General features: G+C 44.8%; 1 protein-coding gene across 7 annotated transcripts in view; it reads left to right on the top strand.

The window, feature by feature from the left end:
- Positions 1 to 18,490, top strand: part of ENTREP2 (endosomal transmembrane epsin interactor 2) — a 564,821-nt gene that overhangs the window by 283,153 nt on the left and 263,178 nt on the right. For all 7 annotated transcript variants that reach the window (XM_057299836.2, XM_055098181.3, XM_055098174.2 and 4 more), the window contains exon 2: positions 16,760 to 16,816. Coding sequence is in view for 4 of the 7 variants with exons in the window: in XM_055098174.2 (XP_054954149.1) it covers positions 16,760 to 16,816 (57 nt within the window). In the remaining 3 variants the exon portion in view is untranslated. The remainder of the gene's footprint in view (positions 1 to 16,759; positions 16,817 to 18,490) is intronic.

The raw sequence follows: 18,490 nt of genomic DNA, 5'->3' as shown, positions 1-18,490 counted from the left end.
CCACACTCAGCTAATTTTTGTATTTTTAGTAGAGACAGGATTTTACCATGTTGGCCAGGCTGGTCTAGAACTCCTGACCTCAAGTGATCCGCCTGCCTCGGCCTCCCAAAATGCTGCTATTACAGGTGTGAGCCACTGCCCCCAGCCCTAAGAGTTCTTTTTTAAAAGAGAAGATGGAGATCAAATTCTATTGGACGTCTTCCATGCATCTACTGAATGAAAGAATTTTTCATTTTCGTCACATTAATATGCAGAACCATCTTTTCATTCCTGACATGAACCCCCATGTTCTTTATGCTTTTAAACGTACTGCTGAATTCTGTTTTCTAACCTTTTATTTAAAAATGATGTACCAGTAAAATTATCATTTTAATGCACTGTCCTATGAGTTTTTGGCATTTAAATTTGTGTGTTTCTATCTAGTATGTGTAGTAGATGAGGAATGCTAAGTTTTTGAGTCTCTGTCTTTCATGTTTGGTTTTGTTTGGATGTTGGCCCTTGAAGTCAGGGAGAACCTGCTTTGTGAGGGGAGGGAATAACTTAATGTAACTTTTGCCAAATAAATAATGAGGGGGAAGGAGTTAAATATCTGAAAGAGTCCAACAATGCCTGATACATGGGGGAAATTCATTAAATATTGATCCAGCACATGAAAAATAAAATAAAAACAATGTACTTCTGTTTAAAAGCCACTGGTCTGTTCCTTATTTTTGTGATATTTTACAGGTTTGTGATTGTTACACTGACCTTTATAAAGACAATTTGGAAGTTCCCCCTTTTTTCCCTCTGTGCTCAGAAAAACTTTAAACAGCTTTGGAAATCTTCATACGTAGAAGTTTTTGAAGACTTTGCCTACAGCTGTTTGAGCATATTTCCAATTTCTTGGTGTTTATGGGAACAGTTAGTGTTTTGGTCTTTTGGGGAATCAATTGTAGTAATTTAGCAAGTTATCTTTGTCATCCTGGGTTTTGAATTTATTTGCATAGAGCCCATGCTTTGCTTATTATACTTTTTGCCAGTTGACAGCATCGCACCTCTTAATGATGTACATTCTCTACAGCCCTGTAAGTGAGGACCACTGTTCTTTCTAACCACTGCTAGCTTGACAGGCAGCAAGGGACCTCTTATTCCACCTTGCATTTTATTGATTACTTGTAAGGTGTTTTTCTGAGTAAAATTTTTTTTTCTTTTTTTAAGATGGAGTCTCACTCTGTCGCCCAGGCTGGAGTGCAGTGGCACAATCTCGGCTCACTGCAACCTCTGCCTCCTGGGTTCAAGAGATTCTCCTACCTCAGCCTCCTGAGTAGCTGGGACTACAGGCATGTACCACCATGTCTGGCTAATTTTTTGTATTTTTAGTGGAGACAGGTTTCACCATGTTGGCCAGGCTGTCCTCGAGCTCCTGACTTCAAGTGATCTGCCCACCTCGGCCTCCCAAAGTGTTGGGATTACAGGCGTGAGCCACCCACTGTGCCTGGCCTCTCAGTAAATTTTTTTGAGGGGCAGTTGCCTTTTTGTGAGTTTTAGCCAGTAACCTGGGTGGTTAATTATTGACATTTAATATTTTAATCATCGTGTAATGTATTTTGGTTTGTGGGAGGGAACCAATTTTAATTTCTCTATCTGCTTATTTATTTACATTTAACAATTATCCCAGAACCATTTATTGAATAGCCTTTTCCCCCATCAGTTACTATGTCACTCCTTGTATAACTGAATTATATAAATTAAATTGTAAAAACTAATTTAATGTGTTCACATGCAAAAAAACGAAGTCGGACCCTTAACTAACATTCTATACAAAAATTAACTCAAAATGGATTAAAGACCTAAACATAAGAGCTAAAGTTATAAAACTCTTAGAAGGAAGCTTAGGGGAAAAGCTTTACAACCCTAGGTTTGGCAGTGATTTCTTGGATATGATGCCAAAGGCATAAGCAAGAAAAGAAAAGTAGGCAAACTGGACTTCATCAAAGTTAAAAACTTGTGCATCAAAGGACACTATTAAGAGAGTAAACAGGCAACCCACAGAATGGGAAAAAGTACTGGAAAATCACATATTTCATCAGAAATTATTATCCAGCACATATAGAAAACTCCTAAAACTCAACAACAAAAAAGTAAAGAACACAATTCAAAAATGGGCAAAGGATTTTTGGCAACATGGATGAACCCAGAGGACATTATGCTAAGTGAAATTAGCCAGACACAGAAAGATGAATACTGAATAACCTCACTTGTCCGTAGACTCTAAAAAAAAAAGTCAAACTCATGGTAACAGAGAGGAGAAGCGTAGTTGCCCGGGGCTGGGGGAGAGAGGGGAAAGGGGATGTTGGTCAAAGGGTATATATAAACTTTCAGTTATAAAAGAAATACATTCTGGAGATGTAATGTACAGCATAGTGACTATACTTAATAATAATGTGCTGTATATTTGAAATTTTCTGAAAGAGATTTCATATGTTCTTATCAAACACTCAGAAGAAATGGTAACTAGTGAGGTGATGGATATGGTTAGCTTGATTGTGGTAATCATTTCACAGTATATGTATACCAGAATCATGTTATACATTTTATATACAGCTTTTATTTGTCAGTCATACCTCAATAAAGCTGGGAGGAAAGCTTCAAAGATAGGCAAAAGACTTGACTAGGCCTTTCTCCACAGAAGAGATACAGATGGCTAATAAGCACATGAAAACATGCTCAACATCACTAATCCTTAAGGAGATGCAAATCAAAATCACAACAATGGCTGGCGTGGTGGCTGACACCTGTAATCCCAGCACTTTGCGAGGCCCAGGCAGGAGGATCATTGGTGCCCAAGAGTTCAAGACCAGCCTGGACAACGTGGCGAAACCCCCATCTCTTGAAAAAAAAAATACGAAAACTAGCTGGGTGTGGTGGCATGCACCTGTAGTCCCAACTACTCGGGAGGCTGAGCGGGGAGGATTGCTTGAGCCCAGGAGGTTGAAAGTGCAGTGAGCTGTGATCACATCACTGTGCTCCAGCCTAGGTGAGAGTGAGACCCTGTCTCAAAAAAAAAAAAGAAAAAAAAGAAAAAAGAGAAAAAATCAAAATGACTACCACTTCCTACCCATTAGAATGGCTGTTATAAAAATAATAGCCGTATGGTAATTCTATTTGTAATTATTGAGGAGGTTTATACTGTTTTCCACTCTGTATTATTACAAATAGAATTACCGTATTTCACTTCTGGGTACATACCCAAAAGAATTGAAAGAAGGGTCTCAAAGACATATTTGCACACCTGTGTTCATAGAAGCATTATCCTCATAGCTAAAAGGTGGAAGCAACCCAAGCATCCATCTGTAGATGGGTGGCTCAACAGAATGAGGTCTATACGTACAGAATACTATTAGACTTAAAAAGGAAGGAGAGGCTGGGCGCGGTGGCTCAGGCCTGTAATCCCAGCACTTTCGGAGGCCGAGGCGGGCGGATCACAAGATCAGGAGATCGAGACCATCCTGGCTAACACGGTGAAACCCCGTCTCTACTAAAAATACAAAAAAAAGTAGCCGGGCGTGGTGGTGGGCGCCTGTAGCCCAGCTACTCAGGAGGCTGAGGCAGGAGAATGGCGTGAACCCGGGAGGCAGAGCTTGCAGTGAGCCGAGATCGCACCACTGCACTCCAGCGTGGGCGACAGAACGAAACTCCGTCTCAAAAAAAAAAAAAAAAAAAAAGGAAGGAGATTCTGACACATGCTACATATGGATGAACCTTGAAAACATTATCCTAAGTGATAGAAGCCTGTCACAAAAGGATAAAACTATGATTCCACTCATATAGAGACAGAAAGCAAAATGGTGGTTGTCAGGGGCTAGAGTGGGGGAGGGAATGGGGAATCGGTGTAAATTAATGGATACAAAGTTTTAATTTTGCAAGGTGAAAGGTTTTCTGGAGATGGATGAGGAGAATGTTTGCACAAGGTGAATGGACTTAATGCTACTGAGTGTACACTTAAAAATGGTTAAATGGTAAATTTTATGTATGTACATTTTACCGCAATCTAAAAAACAAATAATTTTTTAAAACCCTAATATATGCCTAAGTTTCTTTCTGGACATTATATTCTGTTCTTTACAGGTCTGTTTGTTCTTGAGCCACTTATAACTATTGTGGCTTTCTAAACTGTTTTTGTTCCTGGGAATTTTTAACTTAAAATAATGAAGGGATGAAAATTGTGTCCAGTAATACATAAACCTCTTTCCCTCCACATAGTTCAGTGACATTGTTTCTTCTCTACTATCTGAAGGAAAAATTTTTCCTTCAGATAAATTTTTGAATCATTTTGTCAGCCTTCAAAGAATCCCATTGGGATTTTGATAGAGATTTCACTAAATTAATTTATGAATATAGAGAAATTAACATTTTTATTATCTTTAGGTTTCCTCATTTGGGAACATGGTATATATGTCCATTTACTAAAAATCTTCCTTCCTATGTCTCAGTAGAGTCTTGTAGTTGCCTTTTAAAAAAACCTTATACATTCATCATGAAGTTAATTCTTGGATAGTTTTTAATTTTTTTGCTTTTGTGAATGGAATCCTTGTCTTACAGTTTCTTACCAGCATGTAGGAAAGCTACTGAATTAGAAAGGCTTTGGATGGGAGTAATATTTTTTTCCAGGGGAAAATGGAGGGAAAGAATAATTTGGGATAACATTTTGTTTTTTTGAAAGTAAAGTGATTTGAGAAATATAGTTGCTGGGGCTAAAAGAGTAAATAAATAATAGGATATGTGGAATACTTTGGAATTTATAAAGAATTTTATTAGCTAAATAAAGTTTCATATTTTGATAGCTTATAACATTTGTTAATTAAAAAAATAGAAGTAGCCTCTATTCATTGCTTTATTGGTGTATTTATGGGACCAATAAAAACACTAGGAATGGGGGATTTCCTTCTGATTCTGGCATTTTGGCTGAGTAGGCACTTTGAAGGATGCTTCTTCTATAGAACAACTATACACTGCAAAAGACATGCTCCTTGATGCATTGCAGATCATCAAGGTCTACTGCCCTACTCCCAAACAAATAAATAATGAACTGAGGCCAGAGTGGCAGGTGGCTGGAGTCACAATGACAGGGAGCAGCGTCAGGCGGTATGTGGCTGGAGAAGGGGCTTGCCCTGAGCATGAGTGTCCACCATAGCACTGCGGCTGAGCCTGGTGCCCACTGCAAGGTAGGGGCTTGGCCTGGGATTTCTACTGTGCTGTGAGCTGAGGCCCTCGAGCATCACAGTGTTTCCAAATCCTGGGTGCATTCCTGTTACTGGCAGAACTATACCTCTCTAGGGAAAAGTTTTCCAACTTGGCTCCACAGAAGTTCACTGATGAACAGCAAGCAATGCATGCACAGTCAAATACTTCCAAGCGCTCTAGCATCAAAGAAAGCAAATCACAATGAGACAACAGAGGGCAAACTTTGATACCCTCCTGGGACAACATGTCTTGGAATCTAGAACATTAGTGTATGAAACATTTAAAGAAATTATCAACACAGTCATATAGATGAGCACACAACAAGGAACTATTTGAAATAAATAGTTACATTTGGAAATAAAAGAATTTCTAGATATTTGAGATATAATCACTGAACTTTTCTAAACAAGTGCAGTTATATAGTTCAACAGCTGATTAGACACAGTGCAGAGACAATTGATGATCTGGAAGACACAGCTAAAGAAAGTAACCAGAAGGAAGTCATGAATGACATGTGTAGGGAATATGTGGAAGAAAAACAAAGACATTTGGAGGATGGAATGTGAAGGACAAACATACAGCTACTGGAGTCCCTGGCAAAGAGAATAGCGAAGATACAATATCTGAAGAGATATTAGCTACAAAATTTCCAGAACGAATGAAAAATATAAATTCACAGATTCAGTAGCACAGTATCTCTCAAAGAAGATTAAAAAGAAATCCACACCTAACATACCAGGCAAAAAGTTCAGAATACTAAAGGCAAGGAGATGATCTCAAAAGTCTTTAGAGAATGAGGACAGCTGACTTTTGGCTGCAACAATGGAAGTCAGAAAACAGTGGAATAATAGTTTCAAACTGTTGAGAGACGCAACTGTCAACCTAGAGTATTTCCAGCATAACTATTTTTCAAGCATCAAGGCGAACGAAGTAAGCTATTTACAGATAAACCAAAAATGGGAGTTTATCACCAAAAGATCTGCTCTAAAGGAACTTTAATCGGGGTCGGGGCGGGGGGGTCATAACTTTTGTCATGACAATCTGGTGAAGCCTGTGGATCCCTTCTCAGAATAAGGTTTTTAAAAGCGTGAAATAAAACTATTACAGGCCGGGCACAGTGGCTCACGCCTGTAATCCCTGCACTTTGGCAGGCCGAGGCTGGTGGATCACAAGGTCAGGAGATCGAGACCATCCTGGCTAACATGGTGAAACCCCGTCTCCACTAAAAAATACAAAAAAAGGCCGGGCGCGGTGGCTCACGCCTGTAATTCCAACACTTTGGGAGGCTGAGGCGGGCAGATCATGAGGTCAGGAGATCGAGACCATCCTGGCTAACACAGTGAAACCCTGTCTCTACTAAAAAATAGGAAAAAAAATTAGCCAGGCATGGTGGCAGGCGCCTGTAGTCCCAGCTACTTGGGAGGCTGAGGCAGGAGAATGGCGTGAACCTGGGAGGCGGAGCTTGCGGTGAGCTGAGCTCATGCCACTGCACTCCAGCCTGGGCGATAGAGCCAGACTCCATCTCAAAACAACAACAGCAACAAAAAACAAAACCAAAAAACTATTACAAAGGGAACAAATTATTTTGAAATTTTTAAACTAAAAATATTTTTAAATGTATTATAATAATATATGTGCTACCTAATAACCCGCTAAATAACAAAATCCAGCAGCTACCCTAATGTCAGAGTAGATACCCGTAAGAGGAGGCAGCATCTTACAGGGCAGGCCCTGGACAAATGAGTTTGTTACCAAGCACTTAAGAGAGAATGTGCATCAAAGAAGCATGCATTGCATCAGAACAGACCATGGTGTATTTCACCTTTCAGTTTCTTTTGACTTATGAGTTATTTAGAATATTTTTAAACACTTCAACACTAAGGGAGTTTTTTCTCTTTCATGAGGTGATCTTTGTCATCAATTTATAGTTCTGCTTCTGCTTGAGAAGATAATGAAAGCTGCAGAGTTCTTTTTCTATCAGTAGGTTGAGAAGAAAGGTAACTTTTCTCAGGGACATTATGAGTGTGATGTGTTGGTGCAGCCCCTGAAGGGAAATGGTGTGGAGGATGTTTGGACCACAGCCTGGGATGAAAGGCTGGGAGAGGGAATGGTGAGTTGGAAGTTGCCCTAAGTAGAGGGGGCAGAAAGCATGGACAGGGTGGGGGTAGCAAAGAGTGTGTCCTCAAAGGTAGAGACAGATGGTGGAGTCCTGCATGCCTTGTGAGCCTTCTGTGGCCCCAGCAAGACTCAGAGAAAGAAAGCCACACCCAAAGCAAGGAGAATTGACGGAGGATGAAGTAGGAAGATCAGCTGCTCCAGGAGGCTGTAGGAGGAATATTGCACAGAGCTGCAGTCCAGGAGGTTTGGAAGATGGGGGGTTGGTGGACTCAGAATATTATTTGCTCTGTTTTTGCAGCAATTCTTTCCACACACACTGAATGCTGGCTTCTTAGTGGTAAATTGATATCACTGTAGCTATTGGGCACCCATCTGCCATATGTTTCATGAAAGTAATTTACTTGGCTTTCAAGACTGTGTTCTAGAAGGACTTGCTTCACTGTCATTTGCCTTTGGACCAGACTTTATGATCTGAAGAACATTCTTGATTTTAGGAAGTGAAAGAACTTTTCAGTGTTAGAGGACAAGATTTAAAGAGCTAATTTATTCCAGGCCTCTGTGTCCAGGCAGGGTACCAATCAAATGGGCAGGTCTTTGACTCTAAGGATGCCATTATTTCCCGGCAGCCTGTTATCCCCTGTCATCAGCCTCAATAGCAGGAAGTTCTGTCTCTGTTCTGATTTTATCTCTTGCCTCTATTAGGCTGGGTGGGGAAGTGGAGAAAAGAGCGAATTGGCGTCCTTGTGACAACTCATGGTGCTTGCAAGGTTCGGCCTCCTCTCCTTGAGCAATATCATGCCTTTTCCAATCTATTTGGCTTTTTTTCCACAGCTATTTAATTCTATGTTACTCTTCCCCAACCCTCTTCATTTTCTCTATATTCTTTGTGAACTGTGGACTCTGAATAATGATACCTGTAAATTAAACGGGATGAAGGCTTCATGATGCGGTAATTTCATGGCTAACTAGATTCATGACCCTTTTTCTCATGAGAGTGGTGCAAAATCAACCTACAGGATTACTGAGATGTCAGAATGTGCAACATAATCCTTGCTGGTAGCTGGAATTGAGCAAAAACAGTTCAAGATCCGATGGTTTCAGAGCAGAGGCTCTGAGCTTCTTTTACATCAACCGCCCTTGGTCTCCAGTGGGCCAGAACAGGCCTGTCCAGGCAGAAGGCACACCAGCACCTGGGCCGTGAAAAGCCTCCCTCAAGCCATTCTGCAGGCCCTCTGTCATTAGGGTTAAGCCTCCTCTCCCCGAGCAATATCATGCCTTTCCCAATCTATTTGGCCTTGGTATTTGGACCTGTGTCAGTGTTTCCGGTATCAGGGATGGGTGGGGGGAGTGAAGTCTGTGCTGCTCCTCCTGGAGAGGTCTGAGGAGAAAGCAGATGTTTTGAAAAAATGATCCAGTGTCCCACTCCCAAAGAAACAAATAAACAAATAATGAACTGAGGCCAGAGTGGCAGGTGGCTGGAGTCACAATGACAGGGAGCAGCATCAGGCGGCATGTGGCTGGAGAAGGGACTTGCCCTGAGCATGAGTGTCCACCATAGCACTGCGGCTGAGCCTGATGCCCACGGCAAGGTAGGGGCTTGGCCTGGGATTTCTACTGTGCTGTGAGCTGAGGCCCTCGAGCATCACAGTGTTTCCAAATCCTGGGTGCATTCCTGTTACTGGCAGAACTATACCTCTCTAGGGAAAAGTTTTCCAACTTGGCTCCACAGAAGCTCACTGATGAACAGCAAGCAATGCATGCACAGTCAGTTCCAAGCGCTCAAGCATTGGTGTTGGGAGCTGTGTCAGTGTTTCCAGGATTGGGGAGGGGGGTGTGGGGAGGGAAGCCTGTGCTGCCCCTCCTGGAGAGGTCTGGGGAGAAAGCAGATGTTTTGGAACAACAATCCAGTGTCCCATTCGGGATGTCGTAGTGTCTTAGTCTACTTAGGCTGCCATAACAAAATAGCATAGACTAAGTGACCTAACAGAAATTTATTTTCTCGCAGTTGGTGAAGCTGGAGTCTGAAATCAGGGTGTCGGCAAGCTTGGTTTCTGGTGAGGGCTCCTTCCTGACTTGCATTCTTTTTTTTTTTTCATAGTTCCTGGATATTTTAATTATTATTATTGTTTTTTAAAATTATACTTTAAGTTCTAGGGTACGTGTGCACAACGTGCAGGTTTGCTACATATGTATACATGTGCCATGTTGGTGTGCTGCACCCATTAACTAGTCATTTACATTAGGTATATCTCCTAATGTTTTCCCTCCCCCCTCCTGCCACCCCACAACAGGCCCCGGTGTGTGATGTTCCCCTTCCTGTGTCCAAGTGTTCTCACTGTTCAGTTCCCACCTATGAGTGAGAACATGCGGTGTTTGGTTTTCTGTTCCTGTGTGAGAATGTTCCTGTTCCTGTGCTGAGAATGATGGTTTCCAGCTTCATCCATGTCTCTACAAAGGACATGAACTCATCCTTTTTTATGGCTACATAGTATTCCATGTTGTATATGTGGCATATTTTCTTAATCCAGTCTATCATTGATGGACATTTGGGTTAGTTCCAAGTCTTTGCTATTGTGAATAGTGCCGCAATAAACATATGTGTGCATGTGCCTTTATAGCAGCATGATTTATAATCCTTTGGGTATATACCCAGTAATGGGATGGCTGGGTCAAATGGTATTTCTAGTTCTAGATCCCTGAGGAATTGCCACACTGTCTTCCACAATGGTTGAACTAGTTTACAGTCCCACCAACAGTGTAAAAGTGTTCCTATTTCTCTACGTCCTCTCCAGCACCTGTTGTTTCCTGACTTTTTAATTATGGTCGTTCTAACTGGTGTGAGATGATATCTCATTGTGGTTTTGATTTGCATTTCTCTGACGGCCAGTGATGATGAGCATTTTTTCATGTGTCTGTTGGCTGCATAAATGTCTTCTTATGAGAAGTGTCTGTTCATACCCTTCGCCCACTTGTTGATAGGGTTGTTTTTTTCTTGTAAATTTGTTTGAGTTCTTTGTAGAATCTGGATATTAGCCCTTTGTCAGATGAGTAGATTGCAAAAATTTTCTCCCATTCTGTAGGTTGCCTGTTCACTCTGATGGTAGTTTCTTTTGCTGTGCAGAAGCTCTTTAGTTTAATTAGATCCCATTTGTCAATTTTGGCTTTTGTTGCCATTGCTTTTGGTGTTTTAGACATGAAGTCCTTGCCCATGCCTATGTCCTGAATGGTATTGCCTAGGTTTTCTTCTAGGGTTTTTATGGTTTTAGGTCTAACATGTAAGTCTTTAATCCATCTTGAATTAATTTTTGTATAAGGTATAAGAAAGGGATCCAGTTTCAGCTTTCTACATATGGCTAGCCAGTTTTCCCAGCACCATTTATTAAATAGGGAATCCTTTCCCCATTTCTTGTTTTTGTCAGGTTAGTCAAAGATCAGATGGTTGTAGATGCGTGGTATTATTTCTGAGGGCTCTGTTCTGTTCCGTTGGTCTATATCTCTGTTTTGGTACCAGTACCATGCTGTTTTGGTTACTGTAGCCTTGTAGTATAGTTTGAAGTCAGGTAGTATGATGCCTCTAGCTTTGTCCTTTTGGCTTAGGATTGACTTGGCGATGCGGGCTCTTTTTTGGTTCCATATGAACTTTAAAGTAGTTTTTTCCAATTCTGTGAAGAAAGTCATTTGTAGCTTGATGGGGATGGCATTGAATCTATAAATTACCTTGGGCATTATGTCCATTTTCACGATATTGATTCTTCTTATCCATGAGCATGGAATGTTCTTCCATTTGTTTGTTTCCTCTTTTATTTCGTTGAGCAGTGGTTTGTAGTTCTCCTTGAAGAGGTCCTTCACATCCCTTGTAGGTTGGATTCCTAGGTATTTTATTCTCTTTGAATCAATTGTGAATGGGAGTTCACTCATGATTTGGCTCTCTTTTTGTCTGTTATTCAACATATGCAAATCAATAAATGTAATCCAGCATTTAAACAGAACCAAAGACAAAAGCCACATGATTATCTCAATAGATGCAGAAAAGGCCTTTGACAAAATTCAACAGCCCTTCATGCTAAAAACTCTCAATAAATTAGGTATTGATGTGATGTATCTCAAAATAATAAGAGCTATCTATGACAAACCGACAGCCAATATCATACTGAATGGGCAAAAACTGGAAGCATTCCCTTTGAAAACTGGCACAAAACAGGGATGCCCTCTCTCACCACTCCTATTCAACATAGTGTTGGAAGTTCTGGCCAGGACAGTCAGGCAGGAGAAAGAAATAAAGGGTATTCAATTAGGAAAAGAGGAAGTCAAATTGTCCCTGTTTGCAAATGACATGATTGTATATTTAGAAAACCCCATCGTCTCAGCCCAAAATCTCCTTAAGCTGATAAGCAACTTCAGCAAAGTCTCAGGATACAAAATCAATGTGCAAAAATCACAAGCATTTTTATACACCAATAACTGACTTGCACTCTTAATGGTCTTCCTCATTGTGTGTGTGCGGAGAGCGTGAGAGCTCGTTTTCTTCCTCGTATAGAGCTACCAGTCCCATCGTGAAGGCGTCATCCTCATGACTCAGTCTAATCCTAATCACCTCCCAGAGGCCCCATCTCCAAATACCATTACATTGGGGGTTAGGGATTCAACATCTACATTTTGGGGGGTCACATACGTTTAGTCCATAACAATTGTTTTCTGTTGCTGTGTAGCAAATGACCATAAACTTTGCAGCTTGACACAACACTCACTTAATACCTCATAGTTTTCTTGGGTTAGGAGTCTGGACCTTGCTTAGTAGAGTTGAAACCGGAGGAGTTCCCTTATCCCCCTCACCGGGCGTGTGACATGGGTGTGGTTTGCTTCTTCGGTGCCCCGCTGTTCAAACTCCAAGGGGGAACATGAAGATGGGTAGGTTTTGGGGAGTGTTTTGAGGCTCCATCTCCACGGCATCATCTAGGGTTGAGTGTTTGCAGGTCCCAAAGCCTCAGTGGGTGTGTGTTACAGAGTGCTCTTTCAGTTTTGCCATCTGCTGGCAGCTTGTGTTAATCAGCTCAGTTAGACCCTCTGCCTTATCACAAGGACAGAGGGCTTTCTGTGTCCTGGTTCTTGCCCTAGTGTACAGGAAAAATCAGATCACACGTGGGCTTGGAGGAAGGGTGTGAGGTTTAATTGAGTGGTGGAGGTAGCTCTCAGTGAAGTGGATGGGGAGCAAAATGGGGATGGAGTGGGAAGGTGTCTTCCCCTGGAGTCAGGCCGGCCAGCGGCTGGACTCTCCTCCGACTGCCCTCGACCAAATTCTGTGTCATCCCGCCGTCAGTGGCCTGCCAGTGTCTGCTGGTGTCTGTTGGTGTGCCCTTCTCCTCCTTTCAACATCCAGCTGCTTGTGTCCATGCCCACTGTGGTCTCAGATTTTTATGGGCACAGGATGGGGGGCATGGGAGGCCAGAGTGGTCTTGGAAGATGCAACATTTGGGCATGAAAACAGGACTGCCCGTTCTCACTTAGGTCCATGGGCACAGGCCTGAGGGTGGAGCCCTCGCCAGGCACCCCACCCTTCTCTACCCAGCATTTCCTTGCCCCCCTCCCATAGAAGAGTCACCTGGCCAGGTTTCACAAGGCTGCAACCAGAGTGTTGCTGGGGCCATGTTATTTGAACATGTCCCTGGGGGAAGACCGCAAGAGTGACAGCCCATCATATTCTTACTCAGGGGAGAGCATTCTGTAAGGCCAGGGGTCACCAGGGGTCATTTTAGAATTCTGCCTGCCACACCAAGTTTAATGGCTTTATTCTTTTGCTTTGTGTAGGAGAATTTGATCCATTCCTAGTTGTAGTTATTAATGATACTTGGGAAATGCACATTGTCTTCAGTGAGCAAGTCACCCGTGTTTGTTGAAAGTCAAATTCTGTGAGGGGATTTGTGGAATGATAGCTTTGCTTATGGGAATGTGGAAGGTCAAGAACTCTCCCTGTAGCTTAATAAGGTAAAAGCAATATTAACTTCCTTCAGGCTTAGAAGTAGGTGGAGTAGTGGCTACGATTTGGAGGTTTTATGTACTTCCCGTGAAATTCCTGCTACAAGCGACTTAGTCACTGTAGAATTTTGATAGTTTAATACGCTTCAGCTGAGAAGAGGTCAAGGCGTTCGATCTGAGTTTATTAAAGATGCCTGCAGGACTCTGGTGGTAGTTTGGGGATCTGATGGGCCCCCTGGGCTCTTCGTGAGTGAGGAGGGTGGGGCCATGGTTGAAGAACGGGTAAGATTTCATCTGGTAGACATGGGAAGTAGAAGACGCCATTTTCTAGGGGATGTTTCTTCTCACCATCTGTCCAGGCTTAGTCTGGGTGAGGCCATTGTTGGGATGTGTGGAAAAACGGAAGACAGTTTTTGGAAGTTTCATCCTAGGCAGATGGCAGGGTCAGAGCCAGAGTCCCGGAACGTGGCCCTCAACTTGAGGGATAAGAAGAGTCGGGGGCTGAGGCTGGGGCCGGGAGGGCTGGGAACAGGAAGGGAGTGCTGGAAGATGGGGGCTGTCTCGGAGGTTGGGTGTGGAAGGAAGATAGCCCACAGAGCTCTGTGGCTTGTAGGTGAGTCACACAGTGGCTGCTGTGCAGTTTCCTCCCTTGCCAGCCTCCCTGGAGGTGCCCAGAGTGGCCTGGACAGGAGTGGGGCCACCAAGGGAGGTGCCTCCAGTGCTGGAAAATCAGGGACCTAGCTTTGTGGTCTAAATTGTCAGGCCAGGGAGATGCGGTTTGTTTGGTGGAGGCATCCAGGATGGCTTCAGTGGGGAGGGAGGAGGTGGAGACAAGAGCGAGTGGACAAGGCTGTCATCAGGCAGGTGAAACAGGAGCGTGCCGGCAGAGGGGAGAGAGATGAACCGGGAAATGGAGGGTGCTGAGCAGAAGAATGGATCCTGCTTAGTGACGGAGTGGCCCCTGAACTATACCATGAGCTCAAAACATGATGGCATTATGGTCAGAAATTTTGAATTCACAAAAAGAAGAAGGTGGGGGTGGAGGAGTGAAGTCAGGGTCTAAAATGTCAAACATGAAATGATGGTGAGAGCTCCGGCGGGAATGGTCAACTCCTTCCAAGAAAGGCCGGTGTCCTCTGACTATGAAATGACATGGGAACATGGTGTGCCCACTGGGTTCAAATGTTGGGTACAGAAGGCAAGAGAGAGGTTTCAGGGGCATTTGGAAGGAGAGTTAGTGAGACACAGCCCCTGAGAGACACGAGAGACATTGGTCAAGGATTTCCCTAGGGCTGGAACTGGACTGCGAGGCAAGGAGCCTGGGTGGCATGGCCATGAGAGGGGACCCGGGAGGTGGGAAATGGCTGTAAATAATGTCTGTCGCCGGTAACTGTGTTTGGAGGACTTGTGAGCGTTGCAGAAAAAATACACGTGTGAGAGGCTTGGGAGCAGACCCCTGGTGTGCGTGCTTTGGTTCATGTTTTTGTTGTTGTTTTGTTGTTTTGTGGCCAGATGTTTTTGATACTAGACTAGCATGGTGCAGGATGTGATAGTGGCTGCTGTGTCTGAGACCTGGTTCTGCCCCCTGTGGAGGTGGTTGAGGGTGAACTGCAGTCTGTGACCAAGGGGACCTTGTGAGTTTGTCAGCATCATGCCCTCCTCCCGGGTCTGGCCAGTGCTTTTGGAGTCTCAGGGGACATGCAGCCAAGCCCTTCCAGCCAGTGCCCGGATGCCTGGCTTGTGCCCACAGTGGCAAGCGTGAGCAATTTGTCTTCACAGGAGACCTGGTCTGCAAACACCTTCCTTTTAATTCGGCCTTCTCACATGCTGCCCTGTTGAGTGAGCCTTAGCCTCCTGTTCCTCCCTGGTTGGACGTGGGGGTGAGGGAGAGGGAAAGATCTCCAGGATTTCGGCTTGAGTGACGGGGAAGAAGAGGTACTCTTGTGGAGAGCAGAGGTTGCAAGAGGAAGTGTGGGCTTCTGAGGTGGAGGCTGCAGCTGCATTTTTGGACATGTTGGGTTGGACAGATGCCAGGAGCAGAGCCTGTGGACGGTGTGATGCCATGGCCATGGCAAAGCCCTGGGCTGAGAATCACCTGTGCAGACACCAGTGGATGGTACTCGAGGAGCCTCAGGACAGCCACCACAGAGCCCTGGGGAGAGGAGACAGAGGGCTCAGGAGACAGGTGTTGGGAAACCAGGAAGAGGTTGGGGAGAGGGAGGAGGCCAGGAGGGAGGCTGTGGAGGAGAGCGGCCCCCGGGAAGTGGGAAGAATCGCAGGGGAGCGAGAAGCCGCAGGAGCCCAGATGGGAGGGAGCCTCAGCCCTCAGCCAGGTGATGGGGACCGAGCTTTGTTTGTTACACTTGGTGACTGCTGGGGAACCTTGGGAGAAGTTTCCTTGGAGTTGTGGGGCTGAAGCCAGATAGATGGTAGTGGGTGGGAAGTGACTGTGTCTTCATGATCCATTGGCCCTTCCTGGACACCAGGAAATCAGGAATGTGGGGATCAGAGCCAGTGTCATCCTCAGGGTGCCTGGCCTCAGGAGGCCGCCCAGGAGACAGGCAGGCCAGGAGCTGGACACAGGGCTAAGCAGTGGTTCTTCTAAGGGACAGAAGTCACAGTGTATTCATGTGATCAGGACAGTAGGGAGGAGGCAGGAGAGAGGGGATGACTTCTGGTGGGACCCCAGGCAAGGTCAAGGGCAGGACTTGGCCTGGGAAAGGAGTGGGCTGCTTGGAGTCAGGGCCTAGAAAGTTCTGGAGCCTCATCAGAAGACACTGCCTATGTACGGGTGAGGTGGGAAGCTGTGATGAGTGAAGGGGAGGGGCTCGCAGGGGCTGGAGGGGAGAGAAGGGTGTGCATCAGGGGAGCCAAGTGTGTATAGGGGAGAAGGAGCCTGCAGGGTCTGCCATGCCCAGGGTCCATGCAACCATGGCAGGTGGCCAGGTGGCCCGTGGGTGGGGTTGCATTTGCCTTTTCCCCAAATAGTGTTCTCTGTGATTTTTTTTTTTTTTTGAGATGGAGTCTCGCTCTGCCTCCCAGGCTGGAGTGCAGTGGTGTGATCTTGGCTCACTGCAACCTCTGCCTCCCAGGTTCAAGTGATTCTCGTGCCTCAGCCTCCCGAGTAGCTAGGAATACAAGCGTGTGCCTAGCACAGCCAAATCACATCGAGGACCAGGGTGGGGTGTTTCAGAAAGCCTGTCACTCTCGGGCCACCTAGCGCAGTGCACAAAGTGATCCCTCCATAGCACCCTGGTGCCCTGAGAGACCAATGTGCCTCTCAGAGTGGGTGCAGGCTGTGAAAATGCAGCTCATGGTAGCCCCACCACTGTGTGTGTGCTGTGTTCCACACGTCCTTCTCCGGGTTGAAACGGTTCACAGTGTTTTGATTGCCCATGCAAGGTTTCGGAAGCATCTCACCTTCCTGTATCTTTTGTCCTTCCAGGTGCTGCTGTCGGGACTCATAGGTGTCGTCTCCTGGAAGAGGCCTCTCTCCCTTGTGGTAAGTGGCACCTGCGTCTCCAGGTGGCCTTGGAGCAGGGTTCCACCTTCAGATGCATGAGCAGGTTGGAGGCAGTGGCGAAGAGAATTCCAACTTCTTTTCAGGCAGCGGGAAGCAGAGCTTGATAAAATCTCACTGCTGAATGCTGATGGGCTCGTGAGAAGTGCTGTGTTTCTCATGGGAGGTGCTTCTGAGAGTGCCCCTCAGTGTCTTGCTGAGATGCTCCGAGGGCATCCTCTTTGTGTTTGTTTTGTTTTGCTGTCCTCCTGTAAGGACTGAGCGTGAACCAAGGGCTTTTTTTTTTTTTTTTCTTTTTGAGACAGAGTCTCACTCTGTCACCTAGCCTGGAGTGCAATGGCATGATCTCGGCTCACTGCAACCTCTGCCTCCCAGGTTCAAATGATTCTCTGCCTCAGCCTCCTGAAGAGCTGGAATTACAGGCGCCTGCCACCACGCCCGGCTAATTTTTTTGTGTTTTTAGTAGAGACGGGATTTCACCATCTTGGCCAGGCTGGTCTGGAACTCCTGAACTCGTGATCCACCCACCTTGGCCTCCCAAAGTGCTGGGATTACAGGCGTGAGCCACTGCACCCAGCCAACAAGGGCATTTTAAAAGTGTGGATGCGGCTTGGCGCAGTGGCTCACGCCTGTAATCCCAGCACTTTGGGGTGCCGAGGCGGGCAGATAGTGAGTCAGGAGCTCGAGACCAGCCTGGCCAACATGGTGAAACCCCATCTCTACTAAAATTACAAAAATTAGCCGGGGAATGTTGGCGGGTGTCTGTAATCCCAGCTACTGGGGAGACTGAGGCAGGAGAATCGCTTGAACCCGGGAGGTGGAGGTTGCAGTGAGCCGAGATCGCGCCACACCACTGCACTCCAGCCTGGTGCAGAGAGAGAATCCATCTCAAAAAAAAAAAAAAAAAGTGTGGATGCATGCGTTTCATCTAGACATTAAAGCCTGTTTATGCACTATACATGCATATGTGTGATCGCACAAGCAAAACATATGTTATCAGAGTTCAAGAAATGTTAGATTTTTGTGTTTTTGGGGGAACCCTAAAATTCTGTGAGTAAAATAAAGAGAGTTACTTGAATTGCCGTGGCATTGTGCTGAGGAGCAGGCCACGCGGGAGATGGAGAGAGGTTAATGGTTTTTCCTTAATGGAAAAATGCCCTGAGCAGATTTGTGTCTATTGATTTGTATGCCTGTTCTTCTCAGCGTATGCGTTAATATATGTATGTGTCTGTGTCAGGACTAGAGGAAGAGGTTTTCTGGGTTTTGATAGATAATGAAAAAGACAGCGTGGCATTTTTCTTCTTTTATATTAATCAATTATTTAAAATCTCCTCTTTAAGTGATTAGACTTGGAGATAATGACATGTAGTAAATATTAATGGGAATAGAAAAATAACCCACATTTGTCTATTAAAAACACCTCTTCCTTCATGAGAGTAACCATGATGCCCTGAAATGGTATCAGGGAAGACAGGAGTGGCCTTAGAGTCAGGTAAGGCTCCTCTTCTGCTGTATCTCGGCTCATATAAGGAATTTCCTTTTAGAAAAATATTTTTATTTAGAACTTTTCAAACATACGTAAAAGTAAACAGACTGCTGTCATGAACCCCTGTGTACTCCTCTTCTGGCTTCAACAGATGCCAACATCTGGCCCAT

The sequence above is a fragment of the Pan paniscus genome, chromosome 16 (assembly GCF_029289425.2).
Source record: "Pan paniscus chromosome 16, NHGRI_mPanPan1-v2.0_pri, whole genome shotgun sequence".
Taxonomy (NCBI): domain Eukaryota; kingdom Metazoa; phylum Chordata; class Mammalia; order Primates; family Hominidae; genus Pan; species Pan paniscus.
The sequence above is the reverse complement of the archived record's forward strand: the minus strand, read 5'-3'. Positions and strand labels throughout refer to the sequence as shown.